General features: G+C 50.4%; 1 protein-coding gene across 1 annotated transcript; it reads right to left on the reverse strand.

The window, feature by feature from the left end:
- Window positions 1-898: 898 nt before the first annotated feature.
- On the reverse strand, window positions 899-6,805 carry LOC101681454 (cytochrome P450 2A13). Its single transcript, XM_045076837.1, has 9 exons — window positions 6,588-6,805; window positions 6,148-6,310; window positions 5,500-5,649; window positions 5,108-5,268; window positions 4,259-4,435; window positions 3,434-3,575; window positions 2,840-3,027; window positions 2,032-2,173; window positions 899-1,503 (listed from the first exon to the last, which is right to left on the reverse strand). Exons 1-9 carry the CDS (start codon window positions 6,765-6,767, stop codon window positions 1,322-1,324), a joined length of 1,485 nt encoding a protein of 494 aa, XP_044932772.1. The 5' UTR covers window positions 6,768-6,805; the 3' UTR covers window positions 899-1,321.
- Between the last annotated feature and the right edge of the window lie 9,738 nt (window positions 6,806-16,543).

Below are 16,543 nucleotides of genomic sequence, written 5' to 3' on the forward strand. Positions count from 1 at the left end.
TTGTGATCTCCATCTGACAAATACATAAATAAAATCTTAAAAAAAAAAAAAAGAAAGAAAGAAAGAAAAGAAAACTACACCAAGGTACACCACAATCAAATTGATTAAACTGGCGATACAGAGAAAAATCCTGAAAGTAGCCAGAGGGGAAAATGCCATTACAGAGGAAGTCACTCGGCTTCCATAGTGGAAACTAGACACATTGAATAGCAACCCCCACCCTTCTTCCCTTTCCTCTAGCCCCTGGCAAGCATCATTCTACTCTCTGCTTCTATGGGTTTGACTATTTTAGATTCGTCCAGAAGTGGATTCATACATTATTTGCTCTTCTCTGATTGGGTAATTTCACTTAACATAAAATTCTCAAGGTTCATCCGTGTTGGCAGGATTTCCTTTCCTTTTATGACTGAAAAATATTCCTCTGTATGTATATATCACATCTCCTTTATCCATTCATCAATCAATGGATATTTAGGTTGTCTGTTTATTTATTTATTTACTTTTTTTTAAAGATTTTTATTTATTTATTTGACAGTCAGAGATCACAAGTAGGCAGAGAGACAGGCAGAGAGAGAGAGAAGGAAGCAGGCTCCCCGCTGAGCAGAGAGCCCAATGAGGGACTCGATCCCAGGACCCTGAAATCATGACCTGAGCAGAAGGCGGAGGCTTTAACTCACTGAGCCACCCAGGCACCCTTAGGTTGTCTATTTAAAAGTGATTTGCTTCTTTCTTCCGTGGTGGGAAGCTTTCAGCATACAAGTTCTGGGCCTGTGTTGGTAGATTTATAGTTACCTAAGTCGCTTTCCTGAGTGACTATAAATGGTATTGTGTTCTTGATTTTGATTTCCTAGGGTTCATTGCTAGCGTACGGAAAAAACAACACAACAAAAACTTTGGGTATGTTTAGTGACCTTGCTAAATTCATTTATTAGGAGGTTTTTCGTCGTTGTAGATTCCTTGGGAATCGGTTAAGATTTGTCACCTGCAAAATGGGCATAAACACCGTTGCCTGTTGCGTCGGTTTGTGAGCCTTAGGCGAGGTGAACGAGTTGACGCCTTTAGCATGGACAGGACAGAGAATATTTGCTCAAGAAATAATTTCCCTTCTCTCATCCCACCTCTGAAGGATCTACCTCTACCAAGGTGAACAGGCAGAGTCCATTCCTGTCCTCTTCCTCTCCCATCCTCTTGGCGCCTATTTCCCTAACCCACCTCCCTTCCGCTAGCCCCGCCCCCAAACCACGCCCCTCCCGACAGCCACGCCGCTGCCCCTCCCTCAGCTTTGCTCCCCCAACCAGCCCTGCGCTCTCGCTGCCTTTGTTCAGCGAGGCTGGAAGCTCAGGGTGTAACTTCGTGGGATGGTGGCTAAGCCCACAAGCTTGGGGGACACATCGATGTCTTGGGGCAGCTGCGGGGACTTGAAGCGGAAGTTCTGCAAGATGTTGGTGAGGAAGAGAAAGAGCTCCATTCTAGCCAGGCCTTCTCCAAAACAGTAGCGCTTTCCTGAAGACACAGAAGAAGAGGGCTGGAGGTGAGACCTGCTCTCACTGCCCCTTGCCCCACTACCCTCCCCCATATGCTTTCTCCCAGGAATGAGGGGCTGGAAGAGCCTGGCCTGAGAGACTTTCAGAGACCTCTCTAATCCTCTCTGAGCATCAGTTTCCCTTGTGCATGGGATGGAGGTGAGCTAGCTGTAGCAATGGGAAGTTTAGACGCCCCTCCCTCAGGGTGCACACTCTGATCTGGCTGCTGGCTCTCACCTCCAACTGAGGAACCTAAAGAATTTAAATGACGGTGGACAAATCTCTGACTCACTAAGGGCTTTGATTTCCCCCATCCCTGAGACAGGTGTGATCATCCTTATCCTTTTGCTGAAGCTCAAGTAATTATAGGGGTTGCAGCTGAGGTCGATCAGGGGAAGGACTTCCAAGCTGGAGAAAGACATCAGGCTGCTCCTTAGCGAGGGGAGCGGAGGAGAAGACAGCCCTGTTGGTGGGAGCGGTGGCTTAGCAGCAGACAGTGGTCTCTTACCAATGGAGAAGGGCACAAAAGCATCACTCTTCTTAAACTGCCCATTCTCATCCAGGAAGTGCTCTGGGTGGAAGTCTCGGGGCTTGGAGAAGAACTTGGGGTCCCTGAGCACGGAGCCCAGCATGGGGAACACTTCGGTGCCCTGGGGAGGAGGAGAGGGGGTATTTGATAAGGCAGAGTGGGGGCACAGTGTGCTGAAAATGCATGGAGGTTGGAGGGACGATTGGGGTGTCCTAAGTGATGAGGAAGGGGAGGCGTGGGAGTGTGGGTCCATGGAGGGAAGAGCTTTGGGAGACAGGAGATTGTTGTGTCGGAGACAGGAAGCTATGCAGACATGGGGCTTATGTCTTGTGTGAAGGGAAGTTTGAAGGACACAGGTTCTGTGTCTCTTAGGACAGAACGTGTGGGGGATGTGCAGTTCATGTCTCCCACGGTGGGGGTGGAGAGGACATGGGGGTTCGTGCTTCCAGAGACAGGAGGTTTTAAAGACACTGGGTTTGTGCCTCTTAGGCGGGATGTTTGGGAGACATGAGACTCGTGTCCTTGAGGGAGGAGGTCTAGAAATGAAGTCATGTCTTTTGAGAGAGGACTTCTGGAGACCTGGGGTTCATAATTAATCCCTGTGGCAAGAGCTCTGGGAGAGCTACTGGAGTCAAGAAGCTCTGAGTAGGAAGGTTGAAGGGACATGGTGGTTGAGGAAGTGTTTGAGTGAGGCAGTGGGACAGCGGCTGGGAAGCTTCTAAGGGGGATGGGATGCTGGGCCCCAGGGAGCAGGTTGGAGGTCCCCATAGCAGGGACAGGAAAGTACCTTGGGGAGGAAGAACTCTCGAAACTTGGTGTCCTTGGTGACTCTGCGGGCCAGGCCCATGGGGATTATGTCTCCAAATCTTTGGATCTCGTGGATCACCGCCTCTGTGTAGGGCATCTTGGCCCTGTCCTCAAACTTGGGCTGACGGTTCTTGCCAATCACCCGGTCAATCTCCTCATGGAGTTTGGCTGTGGGAGGAGGGGGAACGTGTTTAGTGTTTAGGTATCTGGGGGTCTCCGGGTGGTGACGGTAGTCCAAATATGTACATCCATGTGTGACATGGGCATAGACCATTCAAGACAGACGTTGGCCATAAACATTGTTGAGGACAATGTCTTATTCACCTGGTCTCAACCTGTATGTGGTCTCACATACATTTGGCTCAGCACGGGAGCTATTTGCCCATCAGTTCACACAATTTTGGTATTTCACAGCCAGTGAAACCCAATGAACAGTCAGCAGAATATCGCCTAGCATCTGGATGGCAGGGTATGGGTGAGGTTCCAGGCATCTGGGAAGGGTGGGGACATTGCAGTGGGCTCAGAGGAAGTGGGGTGTGGCCACCAGGCCAGGGCCCCGTCCCCGCAGCCTTACCCTCCACGTGTGGATGTTTCATGAGCAGCAGGAAGCCATATCGCAGGGTTGTGCTGACCGTCTCAGTGCCCGCAAAGAAGAGGTTCAGGGTGGTCAGCACCAGGTTCTTCAAGTAGAACTCCGTGTTGGGGTTGTTCTGCTCCTGCAGGGAGAGGGCTTCAGGCCAGGCCCCCTCCCCTCAGCCCTCAGAGCCCTGCCTGGGTCTCTCCATCTGGGCGCACCTCTCTTAGGTCCAGACTAGGGGTGGGAAGAGAGAGCCTAGTTCTGCCAGGGCTTTGTTTAGGCATCTGGCTCTGGCCAAATGCCCTTCCCACACTCTCTCCCTGGCTACCTCCCTGCCCTTTACGCATCAGGCCTGGTGTCTCTGTATTTTTTTTTTTTTAGATTTTTTTTTTTTAAATTTATTTGACAGACAGATCACAAGTAGGCAGAGAGGCAGGCAGAGAGAGAGAGAGGAGGAAGCAGGCTCCCTGCTGAGCAGAGAGCCCGATGTGGGGCTCGATCCCAGGACCCTGGGATCATGACCTGAGCTGAAGGCAGAGGCTTTAACCCACTGAGCCACCCAGGTGCCCCCCTGGTGTCACTGTTTTAAGGGAGGACCCTTTAGAAGGAAAAGGACACTGACGATGAGTGCATGGTGTGGAAGCGTTGCCTTATGGTGCACACGCAGGTTCTGCCCGTGGCAAGCGCTGGTAGACGGAGCAGCCCGGGTATCACACGTGAGATTGTGAGGCTGTCATGACGGGGGTGATCCCTGGTCTCCCCATCCCAGCTGGTTTCCCTCTGCCTGACTCTGGGACTGCCGCACTGGCCACTGGGCTGTACCTCTCGCATGCGGATGAGGAAGGAGTCGATGAAGTCCCTTGGGGAGTTGGGGTCCAGGGTGCGCTGGTTCTGCTCCACCTTCTTGGTTATGAAATCCTCCAGACCCTGCAGCTCCTTTAACGCCTGCTGCTGTGGCCCTGGCAGGTGTTTCATCACCGAATGAAACATTTCGCAGAGCTGAGGAAGGGTAAGAAGAATGGCCGTGAAGGATAGATGTTCGCAGGCAAGTCCTGTTGGGAGCGGGACCTTTCTTGGCGTAAGGAAGGAAGTGGGTTAAAGGCAGCTGTCCGGGTGTTTATGATTCATATGGGGCTTGATGGGAGGAGATACGTAAGTTTTCATGTGAATCAAGCCTGAGGGCCCCTGTCCCAGAATGTAGGTGAGATGGACTGGGCTGCATATCCCGGTTTCAGGTGTTTGGATGAGGCTGGATTGGAGAACACATGTAGGTGATCAGATACTCAGGCAGGGTTCTGTTGGGGCCACATGTCTAGGTATTTAAGCAGTCATGTGGTCTCACAAATTTGAGACAATTGTGTAGATAGTTAGGGGATCTTAACTGGGAGCTTTTGTCCCTTTCTCCTCCTCCTTCTCCCTCTCCTCTTTTCCTTCTCCATCTTCTCATGAGGAGCTACTGTTGAGATATTCAGGGGTCTTTGGAAACTGAGTACTGGGCACTAGTCTTGGGTTCTGATGCAGCTGTTGGGTTGTCTGAAAGTGAGGGCTGGTTTTGAGGGTACCCTACTAGAGGAAGATGAGAGTTTGGGACACCCGTCCATATGGAACACATGGGAAAGCAACTGGTGCATTGTAGCAGGGGTGTTATAGAGTAAGACTGGGACGGGTTACCTGCCCTATAGGGGTAGCTGTGAACTGGAAGCTTCCCAGCATCATACGCAGCAGGGACAGGAACTCTTTGTCCTCATAGTCAAAGCGGTCCCCAAAGACAATGGAGCTGATGACATTGGACACTGTTCGGCTCAGGAAGAAGGTGGGATCAATGAAGGCACCTGGGGAATGGGATAGGGTTGGGGAGAGACAGGATTTGGGGGAGCGTCAACTGGGCTGTCTCATGCCAGCTTGAGGATTGGAGGAGGGCACTGGAATGAGAACTCAGATGTCCAACACAAGACCCAGAGCCTGGAACCCTGATGTCTTCCCCCAAGCCAGTCCCCTTCCTGGAGGAGAAAGCCCTCTTCGAGCTGGTGTATCCCTCCTTCCTCACTCCCAGCCCCGCTTACCATGCGTGCCCCGGAGGGCCTCAATGAGGAAGCCTGCCTCCTCCTGGATGCGCTCCTCAATGCCCCGCTTGCCCATTCCGAAGTCCCGCAGCGTGGTGATGGAGAAGCGCCTGAGCTGCTTGGCGCGCTCCCCGTTGCTGAATGTCACCCCTAGGGAGGGAGCATAGGGTGTGGTGAGGCGGGGAGGGGCGGGGACAGAGGTGGACAGAGAGCAGGAGCAGAGAAGGATGGGTTGGGGAATGGGGTGGGGGGTGAGGGAGACGGAGAGACAAGTGAGGGTCAGAGAAACACTGAGAGAGATAGACTGGGTTGGAAGGAAAGATTCTGGAAAGAGGCAAGGACATGGGGACGGAGGACAGGGGTTCCAAGGCAGAAATCCCAGGAGCTCCCCTGGGACCCAGAGGAAGAAGAGGCATCCATGGGAGAGAATGGGAAGATGGGGCAAAAAGCAGGGGGAACAGGGTCGCAGACACCCTGAGCCAAGCTACAGAAGGCAAAGGAGAGGCCACAATAACCAGGGACAGGGACAGAGGAGAATAGGGGTAGAAGTCAGCCACAGGCTCAGGTGGGTGAGTCAGGAGAAGAGCAGTGGGGAAACTGAGGTCATCCGGTGTGCCTGGCCACGAGCCCTCACCCAGAGCTCCTCACCATAGCCTTTGAAGAGCCGGTCGAAGGTGGCCTGCCCGCCTCGCCCGCTGAACTCCTCAGCCTGGTCTATCAGAGCCTCCTTCACCACCTCGTGTCCACACAGCACCACAATGCGCCGGGGTCCCAGGTGGACCGTGAACACCGGGCCATAGCGCTCACTGATCTGATGGAGGTGGGGGGCTTAGAGGCTGTGGCCCCCACTGGGAGCCAGCCTGTGCCCAGCCCTCACCTACTGCATGCCTTGCCCCCAGGTTCTGATACTCAAGGGGCTGGACATCCCAAGATCTGCTCTTTCTTGTCTGGGACCCTGCAGCCCAACCCGCAGATTTCTACTCCCTGAAGACTCTGGTCCAACCTTGCCCAGCCCCTGCCATTCAGTCCCAGCTCAACCAGACCAGCGCCCAGCCCCACCCCACTGCACCCATCCCGTGTCCTGACACCTTCATGAGAGAGTTGTACATCTGCTCTGTGTTCAGCTGCAGGTAGTTCCCGATGAAGGGCAATGGGGTGGGTCCCGGAGGGAGCTTCCCCCAGAGCTTCCTCTGCCTCCAGACAGACATCAAGACCATGATGGTGAGGCAGGCCAGCAAAGCCACAAGGAGCAGCCCTGAGGCCAGCATGGTGACCCTGGGAGAGACGGTCAGATGGTGCTGGCTGGGGTGGTTTGCCTTTATATGACCTGGGAGAGAAGGGTGGACTTTGGTCTTATTTGTTAATTGTGCCATTTCATTTCCCAGCTATAGTCCCTGCCCACCCCCACTCCCAGACTCACAGTTGACCTTGGGACAAACCAGCAAGGCAAGAAGAGGAGATTTCAGGGATATTAACAGAGAGTGGGCCCTGGGAAGAGCCACCCTCAGTCTGTAGACTTGGCTGAAGCAGTAGACACATTCTGAACTTTAAGATTTTGGAAGATATGGATTCAGACTCCTGAGCTTTGGGCTTGAGGTCAGAGTGGGAAGTGGCCCAAAAATTATGGATTAGGGCGTCTTTGGAGAAAAGAATTCAGAGATCTGGGTTTAAGAGTGTTGGAATGGGACAGCATGTATGGTCATAGATTTAGGATTTTTTTTGCAGAGGAGGGATGTACAGTTAAAGGTCTTGGGAGGTGAGATCCCAGGGAGTGGACTTGGAGGTCTTGGGGTAAGGGAGGACCCCTAGCTGTGATGCGAGGTTCCCAGAAGAAGTATGCAGGACTCCAGCAGGATCAAAGGGTCAGCACTTCCCCCAGGCTTTGACCTACCTTTGCGTTGGGCACAGTGTCACTTCTGGTGCCCAGAATCCCCACTGGGACCTGAAAGCAAGGTCAGGATCGGTGTCATTGCCCTGCTGTGATTGGGAAAGGGGTAGAAGTCCAGAGCCACATTTAAGGGGAACCTTTCTTAGGAAAGAAGGGTAACTTGTGGTCTCCATGCCAGAGGCCCTGGGCAGGACTTGGAAACAGTAAGGACATCCACCCATATAGTGCCAAGAAGTCCTGACTGTCTCAAGGGCTGTAACTGACAGAGAGCCTCGCCAGTCCTACCCAGACCCCTGGGGGAGCTCACTAGCTTCACCATTTCTATTGTCGCTGTGCTACCATCAGTCCCCGTCTGGTGTGTGAGAGTACCAAGGACAGAGAACAGGGGGGTAGGGGCTCCTGTGTCTCCTGCTCTGCATGCTTGCGCCCCCGTTCTGGGGCTGGGTTTCCCACCAGTGGGAAGGGGGCACTCGAGAAGAGGAGGCAGAGTGTGAAGACTTGGGAGGTCCCTTTGGAGTGACTCCAGGCTTGGCAGGGCTGCTGGCAGCATCCAGATGGAGCGACGGCAGGGAGAGGTTTGGGGAGACTCCTGAGTTGGGGAGAGCCAGGCCCTGGAGGCTGACAGTGAGAGAGAGGAAAGATGGTGGCCCTGCTGTCCTTCCCTCAGTCACCTTCTTCCTTAACAGTGAGGCGCTAGGCTTTGGTGAGCCCTAACTGAAGAGCCAGTGCGTGAATGTGACCCCACGGAACCCCTCTAGCAGGGACTCTCTCACAGCAACCCCCTTTCGCTGTTCAGAAGAGCAGGTCTCCCACGGCCACTTGCTACTAGCAGGTAGGAAGCTGGGACTTGAACCCTGTCCTCTCCTGCCGCCACTGACTGGCCTAGCCTGCCCTGAGGGCCAAGTGGAGTCCAAGTTTAGCAAGGAGTGATGTGGGATTGGCATTGGTGTTGGACACAGAGATACACTAGCAACTTCTGCCATTGGCATCAGCTCACCCCCGTTAGACACTGGAATTGAAAGCAAGTGGACCCTGAACTTGATGCCAGGAGAACACTCACAGAGCCACTTCTGGCTGCAGGAGGATCTGAGAGCAGGCCCCGGTGGCCACTGGGGCTGGCGCCGTGTGGCTCTGAGGTTCGTCCCAGCGACTCTGACGTGAACACTATGTGGGTGCTGGACTGGTCTCCTGTGGGCCTGATCAGGGCTCTGATGGGCAGGAGGCAGCATCTGATGATTGGAAACCTGCCCCCACCCACTCAGATGCCAGTTCTGACTTAGGATGAGTGCAGGTGGGAGAGGATGGCACTCTCAAGACAGGCATGTTGCTCCAAGGGTTCTAGAGCTCTAAGCTGGATTCCTGCAGGGAGGGATCGAAAAGCAGAGAACAAGGCAGAGATAGGAGAGTTGTTAGTTGGTTTTTGTTTTGTTTGTGTTCATTGGCCAGGAATGTTTGTTGGTTTTAATGGGGGAAAAGGAGGGCCAGAATATTAGCACGAGCTTGGCACGCATCGATGCCCCTAATCCTAAGGACCAAGCTGCATAGCAATTAAGAGCCAGATTATGGCATGGATTGGAATCCTTTGTCCTTTCTTTGTTGTGGGACCTTGAACAGGTCACCTCACCTCTCTGAGCCTCCTGGGGCCAATGACAGGAGCTACCTCTTAGCTTATTATGGGAGGATCAGTGGGTTCATGGGTTTAAAGTGTCAACAAATAGTAGGTGTTCCTATTTAATCCTCAGGAAGAAGGACTTGAGTATGGGGTTCTCTACATCCTGTTCCGGATTTTACATTCTCTGGTCTAAAGTTTTGAATATTTTTCTTTGGGAAAAGAGGAAGGGAGAGAAAACCTTGTGGGAACCGGCCTCCCTGCCCTTCTTCTTCTTCTTTTTCTTCTTATTTTTTTTTTTAAAGATTTTATTTATTTGACAGAGAGATCACAAGTAGACAGAGAGAAAGGGGAAAGCAGGCTCCCTGCTGAGCAGAGAGCCAGATGCAGGGCTCGATCCCAGGACCCTGGGATCATGACCTGAACAGAAGGCAGAGGCTTAACCCACTGAGCCACTCAGGCCCCCCAACTGCCCTTCCTTCTTTGGTACAGCTGAGCCTTCCCCCCTGGAGTTGAGAATGGAACATGGAGCTTGGAGGCAGGCTTCTGGAGGGTCGGTGGAGTAGGCAGTAAGTGGGGAAGGTGGATCAGGGATAGACCCGCAGGCTGTCTGCCCCCACTCAAAGCACTTTGCCCATCGGCTGTGTCTCCCCTTGCATCTGACTGTCTTATTCTTTATTCTTTGTCTTCCCTGCAAGTCCGCCTGCCCTCCCGCCCTCTTGTGTGCTTCTGGGTCTTTCTGTTCCTGACAGTGTGTAAAGCGGGTTCTCCTAGATGCCTCTGTTGTGTATCTTCTTATTTATACGTCTGTCTACCTGTGTCATTCCGGGCACGTGCTTGGGACCTCTGCACATCTGAGCGCGTGTACGTGTCTGCGTGTCCATGTGGATATATGGATTTATGACACTCCCGTCTGTGGAGTGTTTGTGCGTAAGCGGGTCTCCATACCTGTTTGTGTCTAGACATGTCCTTCTGTGTGTGCGCGCAGGCCAGTGTGCCCGAATGCATGGCCATGTCTGTGTCTGTGGGCAACCGAGTACATGGTTTGGAGTACGCCTGTGGGAGGACGTCTGTGTGAGTGTCCGTGTGTCCGCCCTGACGTCTGACTGTGTCCACACGTGTCTGTTTGCAGGTCCTGCTAGGGCTGTGTGGATGGACGTTTTGTGTGTGTGTGTGCTGGCGTCGTGTGTAGGCACGTGGGCCACATTGTGTACACGTGGCTGCAATCTGCTGGTGCCTGTCTGTGTGTGCTCAGAGGCAGCCCTCGCCCAGCTCCACTTCCAGTCTTAAAAACACGAGTAATTCCCTATTGTCAGGGTGTTGTGTCCCTGGGCGTTCAAGGGTCACACCAGGCAGAAAAGGGCTGCATGGGACAGGTGTGTCCTGAGAGCATTCTGAGGTGGGTCAGCTCCTATCGGATCAAGGTGAACGTCCATTCCGAGAATTCCCTCCCACAGTGCCCCCAGCCTCCTAAGCCACTCAGCACATTTAAGACAGTCATCCTCCCAGGGCTGTCACCCCGCCACTCTGTTCCAGCCTTGTTGAGGGATGCTGAGGACACAGGGGTGACCCTGAGCCCTGCCCTCCTGAAGCCAGCACAGGGCTGAGGTGAGAAGGCGCTTGCAGAGGGCTGGGCTGGGGGAGCGGGGAGGGAGGCGCAGGTGTCTGTAGGGGCCCAGAAAGAGCCCCTGCTTCACGCTTGTCAGTTCACGCTGAGCCACTAGAGGGCCACGTAGGGGGTTTTCCAAGGCAGGATGGGGACAGTGGGGAGGGGAAATTCTGGGCAGAGGAATCTGAGTGCCAAGACAGGGGAGCATGGTCAGGTATCCTTAGGGTGGAAGGATCTGGGCCATGTGCACTGATGAGGCTGAAGCCATCAGCAGGAGTCAGACCTGCTGGACCTTGTGCGACTGGGCGGGGAGTGTGGACTCTGTCCTAGGATGATGGGGAGCCCCAGAGGGTCTTAGGCAGGGGAACAAGCCGGGCTGATTTGTGTTTCGGAGAGCTTGTTGAGATTTATGGAGAAGAGGAGACTACAGGTCCAGAGCCACGGAAGTGGCTTCCATAGGCTCCAGGGGACAGAGGACGGGACCATGAGCAGAGAGAGGAGGCATGGGTTGGAGAAAGGGACAGAAGGAAGAACCAGTTCTTACCTGGTTATGTGCTGGCTGTGTGGGGTAAGGTGAGGGAGGGTCCCAGTGTGGGGTAGATGGCGGTGTCATTTATCGGTTGGGGACACAGATCAGAAGCAGGTTTGAGGAAGGAGATAATGAGTTCCATTTTGGACACTTTGGGAACTGGGCACAGTCCCTGCTTCTAGGGATTTCTCCGACCAGTGGGACAGCAGACCCAGATCAACTAAAGTCCTCAAGGACCTCACGAGTGCTCATTAGTAATTATGTGTCGTAGTACTAGTACTTGGGGCTGAGGGCTGGAAGGGCTTCCTAGAGTCAGTGTTGTTGGAGCTGGGTCTTGCAGGAGGAGTTCACAGGTGGGGGGGAGCGGAGGGCAGGGCAGAGAGAGCCTCACAGGCCAGGCCCCTGCTCCCTGTGCCAACCTCATCAATCAGCTTGCTGTCCTCCACCTCCTCGCCTGACCTGAAACTCTCCACAAACCTGGCGCATGCCCGCAAGTGTGGTGGAAATCTATGACCTCTCCCAAATGAGAATGTTTGTTTTGTTTTGTTTTTTAGTTGATGTGAAGGGGCAGCTGGCTGGCTCCGTCAGGAGAGCATGCAACTCCTGATCTTGGGGTTGTGAGTTCAAGCTCCATGTTGAGTGTGGAGCTTAAAGCAATAAGTACGTAAATTAAAAAAAAAAAATCAAGGAATACTTAATTTAAAATTACCATTTTTAATGCAAACAGCTCATGGCATTTAGTACATTCCCAGAGTTGAGAAACCAACCACCTGTAACTAATTCCAAATCCTTCCCAGGTGAGAATCTTAGGTAAGCCTTCTTGGTTCAAATTTAAACGCTAGCCCTGCTGACAATGGTAGCATTCAGTGAGCTCATGATGTTACTGTGTGAAGTTTTTACAGGCATGATCTTGCTAAAATCCTCACAGCAAGCCAGTGAGGTCGGGTTGACCGTCCCCAGTTGCAGACGAGTGAAGCAAGGCCCAAGGAGCAGGGAGTGAGTTGTTTTGGGCTCCACAGCTGAGCAGGGTGGGACCTGGGCATGGCCTGGTGTTGTTGACTCTAGATTTCATGCTCTTAACCACCATGCTGGGTAGCCAAGTCCTCCCTTCTCTTTATGAGACATCAGAAAACTGTTCCTGATAATCCTGTGGTTCTTGTAGGCCTAAAACAGAAGATTCCGGTTATGATAAAGGAAATAAAAATAATACAGGTCTCTCCATGGGAGGGATGTTTGACCTTCTGTTATGTTTACATTCTTTGGAACTTTAAACCAAAGACCGGGCCAAGCATTGTCACCTCAGTGAAGTGGAAAGTGAGCAGAACAAGGGGTGTGGCCAGAGTGAAGTGTTGGTTTTCAGGTTTCAGATGACAGCAAGGACCAGGGTGAGTGGCGGGAGGGGCAGGCCAAGGAGCAGAAGAAAGTCAAGGTTCTTTCTGTCTGATTGTTGGGACAGCGCATGCCCACCGGTGTGCCTTCTTGCAGGAGCAGCAGGGCAGGCCTTGGAGGAAAGAGAGGGAGAATGTTTGTCAGAAGACAGGGACAAAGGAGAAAGACTCCAAAAAGGAAGGGTTTTATGAGATGGTGGTGAGTCATATTCCAAAAGTACTCTGGGGAGTTTTTGACTCTGATAATGGTTGAGTAGCTCCTACCGGATCAAGCATCCTGAAAATAACAGCTATCGACTCAGAATAAAATCTTGAAAACAAAACAAAAACCTGATTCCCTGACATCACTGGAGAGTGGGTCAAAGCAGACAGATACTGAAGGAGGTCAAAAGGGAGTTTCCTGTTATTAAATCTTTTGGCCTGAAGGCAGGTGGAGACAATGCCTTGAGGATGGCTGAAACCCAAGCAGAAACTTTGTAAATTTTCGGAGTGAAGAAACAGGACAAAGAGCAGGGTGATTACAGTGTGTGGTGGTAGCCGTGATAGGGTCTCCAAAAGGTGAGAGCCAGAGTGGGGGAGTCCCAAATCTCTGTATAAACTCTGTCCCATTTTCTCACCTGTTGTTGAAGTACTTACGTGCTAGGAAACTCCATGTGGTGCTATGTAAGTCTACAACATTGAAAGATTTCAGAGCTGTCATTTGAGTTCAGCCAAGTTAACTGCTCCCTGAAACAAACAGAACAAGACAAATTGATATTCTTCAGTAGAACATTATAGAATCCAGAGTCTTTGCAATATGTTACTTGTCTTATCGAGGACAAAATCCAAAATAACTAGGCATATTAAAATACAGGAATATATAATCATACTCAAGAGAAAAGGCAATTGATGGAGATTGACCTGGGGATGCCCATAATGTTGGAATTTAGCTGAGACAGTTTAAAAGTACCTATTATGTCTGTGCTCCAGATGTCAAGTGGTATTCAGAAGCAAGAAGTATTGACCTACCTTCTGACTGTGAGACTCAAAGGAGGTAGTCAAATGTGTCCTCTTCATTGGAGAGAGTGTTAGGAAAGCTGTGCTCTTGAGGGAAGAGCTTATTTTGAATGAGATTAGGAAATAGAGAGTTTAGAGACACAGTTTATTTTTACACAGATGTTAATAGAATACCTACCATGTGCCGGCCACTGGGTCAGGTGTTGAGGATATAGCAATCAGCCAAACAGTCCAACATCTGACTCTCTGCAATTTACATTCTAAATGTGTCCAGGAATTTTGGTCAAAGGCATTCTGCTCAGGAATCTATTTGGGGAAAAGGACATGGAAGCAGAAAGAAAATAAATGGCGTATTGTAATGAACCAGCAGATAATAACAGCTGTATTTACTATTATTTTAGCTAATGATCATGGAATGCCATGTGCCAGGAAGTATGCTAAGTGATCTGCATGCAAGACCCTCACAGCTCTGTGAGATAGGCTATCTTATTATCTACAGCTTTCAAGTGAAGATGTTGAGGTCACCAACTCAAACGTTGCAGAGAAAAGACTAGAATTGAGGTATGTCTGTGCACGGAGCTTGATCTCTTAACCACTACACAATAGTCTACCGGGCAGGTGTTGGAAACATTAAGAGGAATAAGAACAGGCTGGTTCGAGTGAAATCTGTTCACATAAAGCTTAAATTACTAAGGCTACAAATATGGGAAAACTATAAAGAAGAGCAAGAGAATGATAAGTAGAAAATTCAGAATGGAAGCTGCTTCTCAGGAGAAGCAAGAGAAATGATTACAAAGAGACAGAGTGGATTCCTAAAGTTTTAATTTTTTAAAAGAGTTTATTTATTTATTTGACAGACAGAGATCACAAGTAGGCAGAGAGGCAGGCAGAGAGGGAGAGAGGAGGAAGCAGTTTCCCTGTTGAGCAGAGAGCCTGATGCAGGTCTCGATCCCAGGACTCAGGGATCATGATCTGAGCCGAAGACAGAGGCTTTAACCCACTGAGCCCCCCAGGCACCCTAAAGTTTTAATGTTTTATTTCCTAGGTGAAGTGGTGAATGTTCATTTTCTTGAAACAGTGGTTGTATAGTTTATCAGCATTAGTACATATGATGGGTGTAGCCAGTTGAATGGTGACCCTCAAAAGATATGTCTGTGTTCTGATACCCAGATCTTGTGATTGTTACCTGTTTGGAAGAAGGACATTGTGGGTGTAATTAATTTAAGGATCTTGAAATGAGGAGAACATTGTAGATTATTTGAGTGTGCCGTAAATCCAATGATGAGTTTCCTTATAATAGAAAGGCAGAGAAAGGGATGAGACAGACAGACTTGAAGACAGAGACACAGAGGAGGAGGCAAGGAGAAAACAGGTGTAGATTGGGGTGATGTGGCTAACAAGCCAGGGAATCCCATGGGTTGCAGGCAGCTGGCAGAAGCTAGGACAGAGGTTTATAATGCATTATGGCAGGCTTAAGTAACTCATACAAAAGTTTCACCAAAAAAAGTTACCATTTAAAAACTAGACAATAGGGGCACCTGGGTGGCTCAGTGCATTAAAGCCTGTGCCTTCGACTCAGGTCATGATCCCAGTGTTCTGGGATTGAGCCCCACATCAGGCTCTCTGCTTGGTGGTGAGCCTGCTTTCCCACCCCCCTCTCTCTCTGCCTGCCTCTCTGCCTGCTTATGATCTCTGTCTGTCAAATAAATGAATAAAATCTTTTTTTTTAAGGAGAAAAAAAATAAAATAAAAACTAGACAATAGGGCACCTGGGTGGCTCAGTTGGTTGAGCATCTACCTTCGGCTCAGGTCATGATCCCAGGGTCCTGGTATCGAGTTCCACATTGGGCTCCCTGCTCTGCAGGGACCCTGCTTCTCCCTCTGGCGCTCTCTCTCTCTGCCCCTCTCATAAATAAATAGATAGAGTCTTAAAGAATTAAAAAATTTCAAAAACTAGACCATAATAAATATATATAAGTAGTTGGAAAGCTCTGTTCTCTTTTACTTATTTATTTTTTAAATTTTTGTTAAATTTCTATTTTTTTAAGAGAGAGAGCATGTGCACAAGGTGGTTAAGGGCAGTGGGGGGATAAAGAGAATCCCAAGCAAGCTCCAGGCCTAGCAGGGCTTGATCCCACAAGCCCCAGATCAAGATCTGAGCCGAAATCAAGAGTTGGTGACTCCACCCACTGAGCCCCAGATGTTCCTCTTCTCTTTTGTTTTATTTTTTTTATTTTTTAAAAAAGATTTTATTTATTTATTTGACAGACAGAGGTCACAAGTAGGCAGAGAGGCAGGCTGAGAGAGAGGGGGAAGCAGGCTCCCCACTGAGCAGACAGCCTGATGCGGGGCTCGATTCCAGGACCGTGGAATCATGACTTGAGCCCAGGACCATGGAATCATGACCTGAACCGAAGGCAGAGGCTTTAACACACTGAGCCACCCAGGTGCCCCTTCTGTTTTGTTTTAAATTGAATGGCTTTATTACTTTTTTCCCCCTGATGTTAAAGTGATACACACTACTTATTAAAATTGTTGGAGGCCACAGCACAGTTGGAGTCGTGGATCAAACCAGGCCCTGACTAGCGTCTCCTTTAAAGTCCAGACGCCTTGATAAGGGGTTAAGGACAGGAAAGTTGAGTAACACTGAGAAAGGGTCTGTGCTATGCGTCATGCACTCACCTACGTGACTTCCCACACGTTCTCCCTACAGAAGGGAACAACGTGGTCAGGGTCTTAAATTCTTAGTTGGTCCTTGTTTTTCCTGTACTTCCCATAACCCACTCCCTGGTTGATTGTAACTTCTTGTATCAATAGTAGCTAATGCGTTGGTGGTATAGTGGTGAGCATAGCTGCCTTTCAATAGTAGCTAATGGCATTAGCTGTGACTACCTGGCATCATGAGATTTGTTTGTAGTTAATGTAAACTTGTTATAGGAACTTGTGGTTATCTGACTAGATACTGATGTATTACTCCTATTGTGGTCTGCCTTATAAATGCTTGTAAGATGCAGAATAAAATCAG

This window comes from Mustela putorius, unplaced genomic scaffold (assembly GCF_011764305.1).
Source record: "Mustela putorius furo isolate JIRA1106 unplaced genomic scaffold, ASM1176430v1.1 tig00000196_pilon_pilon_pilon, whole genome shotgun sequence".
Taxonomy (NCBI): domain Eukaryota; kingdom Metazoa; phylum Chordata; class Mammalia; order Carnivora; family Mustelidae; genus Mustela; species Mustela putorius.